Genomic DNA, 8,424 nt, shown 5'->3' with positions numbered 1-8,424 from the left:
CGTATTTCAGGTACTCACTGGCTACATGGGGTGAGTCGCTCTCCAGTTAGTGCAGCTCTACGTTGTCTAGCACACAGAGAGGTTAAGCCACTCGCCCAAGGCTACCCAGCTGAGAAGAGGCAGAGCCACGATTCATAGCTAGACAGCCTTGACCTGGGCCTGGGCCCGCGGTCGCTTTGCTGTGCTGCCCCTCTGTGCATGGCCACCACGGGCATGGCATTTCTGATGCAAAGGGAAGGGCTCCTTGGATGGTGGAGGGGGGACCGTGGAGTGGTGACCTAAGATGCCCAGACTGCATGGAAGAGGAAAGACAGCAAGGAGAGGCTGATGTGGCAGAGACCACCCTGAGTGTGAAGGGAGCGGTTCTGCAGAAGTTCAACGAAGGGCAACGTGAGAAGGTCATCGGTGGCTCGGAGCCAGAGGTCCTGAAAGAAGAACAATACCAGTGATGCTGACCTCTGGACGTGCTGTGAAACGGCTGAAGGGAGAGGAAAGAAAAGTCATCGGAGTTAGGAGGTCAAGGAAGGCAGTGAGGGTAGGGTGAGAGCTGGAGGTGGTCAATAACTCAGGCAGGGCGCAGATGGAGAGAGACCACGTGAGGCTAACGTCCTCACCTGAAGCCTAATGCAGAGGCAAAACACGCTTGAAAAGAGCTGACGAGCACAGACCGAGGAACCCATCAGCAAAGGCAAATTATGTAAGGAAATATGTGGCTGGGATACTGCGTAAAAGTCTATGAGGTGGGGTTACAGCAAAAGCATTAAATGATGGATGGATTTTCTCTGCATAAAAATGAAAAACTCCTGTACCTAGAAAACGTTATAAACACGTTAAACATGGATGAAACACAGAATAAAATACTGCCACATGAAAGAACAAAGGTGATAAACAAGTTGTAAAGAATTCAAGACGGAATAGAAAGGAAAGCAAATCGTAAAAGGGCAGCTTGCAGAAAAACTACATGTGACTAAGAAAAACAAGGAGAAAGACAGTCTCACTAAGAGCTAAAGAAATTCAAGCCAACACTGAAATGCAATCTGCACCCATCACATTGCAAAGGTGAAAAAAATACCAGGTTTGGGTATGGGTTTGGGGAAAGGCACTTACATAAACTACTGATGAGAACGTACGTACATCGGGGCAGTCTTTTTGGAGGGGATTTCAGTTCTATTGCTATGTCACAAAAGACCACCAAACTGGGTGGCTTCACAGCTATTTTATTACCTCAAGGGGTTCTGTGGATCTCCTGGGCTTAGCTGGGTGGTCCTGATGCTAGACCTAGAGTCACCTGGGGGCTCCTGCTGGGCTGGAGCATGCCGGGGTGCTCCGTACACGGCTGGCCGTGGAGCTGGCTGGAAGCTCGGTTTGGAATGCCAACGGAAGCACCTCCACGTGCCTCTGTGGGGAGACCGGCAGTTAGGTTTTAAGAGAGGGTGTCTCGGAAGCAAGTGTTTATGAGAGGCGGGAAGGGAAGCCACCGGGCCAGCTAAAAGCCCTGTATACGGGCCCAGTATCACTTCTACCATATTGCATTAGTCAAAGCAGGCCCAGGGCCCAGCCACGGTGGTGGAGGAATAAACTGCACCTTTTGGTGGGGGAGGTACGTTACAGAAGAGCGTGTAGGGTGAGAGATGCTGCCACTATCTCTGGAAAATTCAGTATCCCACAGAAGGCAATTAGACAATATTTATTGTAAGTCCCTAGTGTCTGTAAATCCTTTGTCCCAACAAATTCTGCTTCCGAAAATTAGTTTGAAATGCATAGTCGTAGATATTCCTGAAGACTTGGCTATTTAAAAATTGTTCCTCATAACATCAAGTTGAAAGGTATTCTTGTGGCTTCAAATAGGAAACTGAGTGAGTAAATGTGTGTGCGGATCTAAGCAAAGCAGCGTCCTGAGGTGGGGTCTGGGGGTTGGAAAGGAGGGGTAATGCCGTTGGGTGCCGTTTTCCCCTTGCCAGCTTGGAGCCTCTCAGACACTCCTGAGCAGGGGTTTGGGGGCAGCCGGGAGGTCGGCAGATGCGGTCCTTTGCCTGCTGAGCAGCAGAAGGAACTAGGGATTTTGAGCTGCTCGAGAGGGGCTGAGCGTGAAAATGATCTCCCCAAATTCCGAATTCTGATTTGTGGCGGTTGGAGCAGAGATTCTGCTTCACAGAAGCCAGAGCTAGCGCGGCAGGTGGAGACAAAGGCGAGGCCCCTTCTGCTTCCCTGGAAGGGAGGACTTTCGACGACCTGAACGGGGGCCCGAGGCACACGGTGGCCGAGCCCCTCTGCGCACCGGGAGTGGGCACGGTGACAGCCAGCACGGTGACAGCCAGCCCGGTGACAGCCAGCCCGAACTTGGGGGACGTGCCCCTCCTCTGTGGCCCCTGGTGGTCCATTAGAACAGCGAGGGGTGAAGTCCAGGACCCCCGGCACGGGGAGACCCAGGGCCCTGAGCCTCGTCCGCAGGAGCGGAGTCCCCTGCCTGCTTCTCCGCCCGGCTTTCCTGTGTCAGGCAGTCCGTCTCCGCGTAGGGCCTCTGGGCGCGGGGGACACACATCGCCCTGTATGCCGTGGCCCCAGAGGAGAGCTATTGCCCGTCCCTCCCGCGACTGTGCTGGGGGCATGCGCCCCTCCTGGCCCGGGCCGTTCTCAGCCCTGAACCAACCGCAGTGGCCAGAAGATGACAAAGCAGACCGCTGGGCCCGGGGGACGGTACAGCTCTACCTGAGCCACACGGGGTCAGAGCAGGCGTGACACTGTGGTCCCCCAAAAGGACCCTGAGGGAATACACGCCTGGTGGGAAAACAGTATGTCCACTCCAGAAAGTTACCCCGGGTCACCAAGGTGGCTGGACCACAGCCAAGTCCAGGCCTTTGCAAAAGATGACACCAGCGCAGTGTAGCGCTTCGAGCCCCAGCTCCGCCCTCACGGCTCTGTAACTGTAGCCCCTCTGCCCCTCGTCTGTAAAATGGGAAAAACAGAGCCGGCCTCACAGGGTCCTCTTAAGGGTTAGATTAGTTAAAGCAGCAGAAGTGCTTCGTCAGTTCCCGGCACTGACTGAATGTTGGCCCTCACTGTGGATGGTCCTTTACGAGGTCTGCAAAGCCCAGAACGGGCAGCTGGCCGATGGCAACGGTCCAGTAGGAGGGCGTGCTGAGCGGCGGCGCTTCGCTCAGAACAGACTTCACCCTAGAGGCCACGCAGTGTCGACTGCGTCCCTGGGGTCTCCACTGAGGGTCAGGAGCGGGGTGGGAGGGGGGTGGGCTGTGTCTTGCCCTCTGTGGCACCATCAGTACCACCGGGGGAGGCAGCAGCTCCCCGCACACACCCCCACCCCACCCCCGCCGAATTCATTTGGACGGGAGCCTCTGAAACAGTGGCCCAGGCATCCCGTCTGTTTCAGGCTTGAATTCCACCCAGAAAGCTTTGGGGCCGCCTGAGGTCTGGGCACGTACACTTGGTGCTGTGTTTGGGATATCCCGGAGTAAACACCATCTTCATCCAAGGCAGTTAAACCAAGAGTTCTGTGGTCCAGGCAGTCTGGGGAGACAGGAATCGTACAGCCTTGACTCCTGGGCGTAAGGACTTCAACACGCAGATGTGAGGAAAAGCTTCACAGAACACAGAAAGTAAGACAAGTGCACAGCGCTGGGAAGGGACTAGGAAATCAGATGACGAGGCGAGGAGGGCTTCTCCCTCTGAGAAGAGGCCTCTTCGATGGAGTCCCGGACAGGTGGACAGAGCAGCCTGGACACACAAAGGAAGGGGCGGTGAGAGGTCAGGGGAAGCTGCTGTCAGCCTCTGCTCGCTGGAGGGTCTGGGATGCTCTTCCCAGCTCTGATGCGACCCCTCCTACACACGAGTTTCTGCTCAATGTACTAAGTGGAATAGTCAAGAAAACAAACTACGAGACGACGGAGCAATGCCTTTGACGTCTTGACAGACAGCGATTTCCATCTGCCACGCTTCCGGTCGCGTAGGAGGGTAAAATGAAGAAGTTTTAGATATTCAAGCTCTAAAAACAAATACTTCTCAAAAACCCTTGATCGTAAAGCCAAGGAGGACGTGCTCCATCAAAAAGAGGAAGCAACTCAGAAAGAAGGAAACCCGAGACCCAGGAAGCATGGAGTGGAACCCACCAGGCAGGTGGAGGGGATTCGCCGGGCGTCAGCCACGCGCGACAGCGAGACACCAAGCCCGACCTGGGCAGGTCGGTGGCTGCAGGACGTGTGTATTCAAGAGGCTGGGATTATTAGAGCGCTTCTGAACATCTGGGATGTGTGTTCTGGCTTCTGGTTTAGGCACGTAAGGAGCTTGGAAGTCACCACTCCACGCTAACAACAAGTAAAAGGTCAAACAAACTGAAAAAATCAACAGCTCTTCTTAGAACGGCCAGAGAAGTAAGGTCATAGCGCAAACTGCTGCCCCCCCAAACTGGAGAGACAGACGGCTGGACACAGAGCATCACAACTTACTGCAGAAACCGGACACCTGGGCTGTAATTAGTGAATGACTTCAGCGCAGTGTGGGCCACTCCAGGGGACTCAGTCATTGGCGGGGGGGCTGGGGGCGCACGCTTTTGTGAGTCTTACCTCCAGGAGCTCAATCAGGTTCCCACTGTAAATATCAAAGAAAAATCCCTTCCCGCTTCCAGCAGGGGGAGGGGAAAGGAGACCATCTCGAATACACCAGAGCACTCTGTTCCTCTCATCAAGGTCTGCTCTCAGAAGACACTGGTTAACCAGAGCCCAACCTGCTGGGCTGTTATCAGAGCGAAGCTGACCCGAGGGAAGGGACACCCCAACTCCAGCCCCCTCTAGCCATCCAGTCCCACGTAAGCGGGGAGGGAAAAAACCTGAGAAGCACCTCTGCAGCTCTCAGCCCAGGGGCAGAGGTTCTAAAAGACTTTTACCTGGTGTATCACGGCCAGCTATCGAGAAAAATACTATAGGGCAGAGCAAAAGGCAAAAAACACAATTTGAAGAGACAGAGAAGACATCGGAACCAGACATGGCAGGAATGTTAGAACAACCATTAGATAATTCATTAGACTAGGAACTAAATATGCTAAGGGCTTAACGGGTAAAGTAAACAGCATGTGAGAACAGATGGGCAACCTAAGCAGAGAGACAGAAATCCTAAGAAAGACCCAAAAAGAAATGCTGGAGATCAAAAACTCTGTACCCGACATGAAGAATGCCTTTGATGGGCTTATTGGTAGACTGGCCCCGGCTGAGGAAAGATGTGAGCAAAGTGCGAAAGCCATATGGAGCTTGAGGCCAAAGGAAAAACAGTCATCCGAAGCCCTCCACCACGCGCACGCGCACGCACGCGCACGCGCGCACCAACTTTCTGTTCCCCTGACCCCTGGGGCTAAACGGCCCAGCTGAGGAACACCCAGGGCAGGGCTGCTCCCCTGATACCGGGAAAAAGTGATGGGCAGGTCCTCCTTTGCCCTCAGATGGTTCTGAAATGGGCCATATAAACTGCTTCAAATAAATTAACCAAGAACAGAAGAATAAGAGCAGGTATCTATTGAGGTCTAAGTGTTTGACAAATACAGACTCATTTCATCCTCGCTTTGATCTCCAGTGCTATGGTTACCCCTATTTATAGGAGAGGGAACTGACGCACGGAGTTTCCATCAGTTTGCCTCAAATCACACAGCAAGTAAGAAGCCGGGCTGGGACCCGAACCCCGACAGTCTGGGGGCTTGGGGACCAAGTCCACGACCACGACTCCTGGCCACAACGCTGTGACCCGGGTCAGAGCAGCCTTGACCCTCACTGCCGTCCACCGCGCGCCCGGCGAGGCTTCCACCCGGCCCAGCAGAGCCAGGCAACCTTAGAAGCACTCCGAAACCCACCCAACGACCGAGAAGAACGCCAGCCACAGAAGGACCACATCCGCACAGCGCCAAGCCTCGGTCGGTCTTGACTGAATTCCAGGGCAGAGGCCAAGGCCACCGGAGCGCGATGGCGGGGGAGCGGACTTGGCGTCGCCGGACGGTGCAGCCGTCCCAGCGCTTCTCGGGTTCGTAGGGCTCCCGGCGGCGGGTGGGGAAGAGGCGCTGGCTCCTCCCGCGCCTGCTGCGCGGCACCGCCTTGTCCGCGGGCGACTCGTTCTTCTCCAGAGGCGTCGCTGCGCAGCCGCACGTCGTCGTGCACGTCTACGGTGAAGCGCGGCCCCTCTCTTGCCGCGCGTCGGCGCCACCCTCAGGTCGTAGAAGGGGTGGTCGTGCGGCCGGATCCGGGCCTCCGCGGCCTACAGCGGCCGCTCCGCGCCGGCCGCGCGCAGCTCGAGGAAGGCGGGGCGCCGCGCCATCAGCGCCTCGCTGAGGACCTGCCCCACGGGCCGCCCCTGTGGATGCGCGCGGCGCGCCGGTGCCCGCAGCCGGCTCAGGAGCTGGACGTCGCCTCTACCTCCTCGCGCTCGCGGTCCGGCAGGAAGCTCGTGTCCACGGCCGCGTCCTTGCCCTCGGGGTCGCCCCCCTCGGGGTCCTCGTCGCCGTCGTCGTCCAGCTGCCGGCGCCGCCGCCGCTCCCGCCGTTCGCGCTGCGCCCGCTGCATCTCGCGCTGGCGCGCCAGGGCCTCCAGCCGCGCCTTCACGTCGTGCAGGGTCAGCAGCCCCGCGGTGCTCCGCTTCAGCTCGGCCTCCATCGCGTCGCAGTGGGCGCGAACTTCCGGCCCACCTTGGGCTTGCTGATGGTCTCCTCGGCTATGCGCCGCTTCAGGACCCCCGTGTGCGCCTTCTGCTTCTCGCGCTGGTTGAGCGGGTGCAGGGCCCGGCCGGCCCGCGCATATGGTGCCCTTGTACCGAGCCGTGCCGCCCGCCGGCTCCCCGGGGCCACGCGCGCCGCGTGCTCTCGACCCCGGCCTGGGAGCTCGGAGCCACCGCGTGGACTCTATAGCGGGGAACAGAGGCAGGGAGTTCCGGAGGGGCCAGAGTGACAGCTCGGCGAACGGTCTAGATGGACGCGTTCCAACAGAATGGAACGTTCTGTAGCTGCGCTGACCCACGTGCAGCCGTATGGGGCTTATTGAGCACGAGGCGCTGGTTTTTCACTTTATTTCAATTAATCTACATTTCAGTAACCACATGTGACTGTGGCTCCCGTACTGGACGGTGCAAGCCTGGGAGCTGCACATGGACAGGGTTGGTCTGCCCAGCAAACTCTTACCTGTCCAGGTACCCACTCAAGCACGGACATGCAAGAGTCAGAGCCGCCAGAGAGCCGACCTGCACTGGACCTGAGCCTGGCTTCGTGTGTGCTGACCGCAGGAAAACAGTGTGAGCGAAAAGCACCTCTCTCCTCAGTCAGGTACATGGCTCCTCTCGGGCACACAAGCCAGTGAGGGGAGAAGGGTCAGACAGAAGCATCTTCCCGTACCTCCATGGAGGGTGTTAATGTCAGCTGAGTTCCCGTCAGTATGTTAGGGGCGGGGCAGGACCGTGCTAGTTGCTGTCCCTACCCCTCCCTTAAGAGTCATTCCTGCAGTATCTGTCTGTCCCTCTGGTGCCCAGCGTGCAAGTTCCCAGAAGCAGTGTGGGCACAGCCCTTGCTGGGGGAGCCGTAGGGGACAGAGGGGATCTGAGCCCAAAACTGACTTCTTGGCGTTCTAACCAAAGCAGAGTGAGGCCCCCCTAATTCATTGATCTCCACCTAAGCCAACCGTCTTCCCTTGGGACCAGACCTGTCCTGCCTCGGGCCCCACAGCTCCACCCCTATAAGCTCTGGACGTTGACTCATCCAGCCATCCTGCCGCACTGTGACCCCCTGGAATGCAGCAGCTCGTCAGGCAGAGACTCCTGAACCCTCGACTGCCTCCGGGAAGCCTCCCATTGCCTTCCTTCAGCCTCAACGAGAACCTTTATCACAGGAGGGTAGAACATGGCACCTACGTGCCCAGAAGCAAGTAGGGTGGTGGTACCGCCCACCAAATTGGCCAAACAAGAAATCTGGGTGATTTCCCGGACTGCTATCCTCCACACGTAGCCAGCGACCGCACCCCCCCAGATCGTTGATAGGTTTTCCTTTTCTCTCCTTTCCCACCACTTGCCTTAACCCAGGAGCTCTGCTTTTTCCCCACCTAAAGCCCACAGGTGCCCTGTTGGCATATTCTCAATCTCGTCCATCTTGTGTACACTGTCCAGGGATCCTCGCAAGAAGGGAACCTGGTAATGTCGCTCTGCTCCTTGAAAATCTCCTCCAACTCTCCCTTTAAGATCACATGGGAATCCTTCCTTCTCCTCCCAGGTCTCTAATGAAGCCCCCCACAGTCCATCTCCCAACACCCCACACCACCCGGCGTCCAGCAGCCACCCGGAACTTTGCACTGTTCCTGAACAGAGCTGTCCCTTTGGGGACACTCTTCCTACAAGTCCTGCTCCCGCCGGGGGTCCCTCAGGACCTCCCACAGAAAACCTGCAGCTCGCAGC

General features: G+C 57.1%; 1 protein-coding gene across 1 annotated transcript; it reads right to left on the bottom strand.

Annotated features, from left to right (window-relative positions):
* Positions 1-6,249: 6,249 nt before the first annotated feature.
* Positions 6,250-8,121, bottom strand: FAM50B (family with sequence similarity 50 member B). The gene is given in 5 exon segments (XM_073810208.1): positions 6,250-6,345; positions 6,408-6,661; positions 6,664-6,784; positions 6,786-6,951; positions 8,087-8,121. Coding segments are annotated over 5 exon segments (672 nt in total).
* Between the last annotated feature and the right edge of the window lie 303 nt (positions 8,122-8,424).

The sequence above is a fragment of the Tursiops truncatus genome, chromosome 10, assembly GCF_011762595.2.
Source record: "Tursiops truncatus isolate mTurTru1 chromosome 10, mTurTru1.mat.Y, whole genome shotgun sequence".
Taxonomy (NCBI): Eukaryota; Metazoa; Chordata; class Mammalia; order Artiodactyla; family Delphinidae; genus Tursiops; species Tursiops truncatus.
Note: the sequence above shows the minus strand (reverse complement) of the source record. Positions and strands in the feature narration are given on the sequence as shown.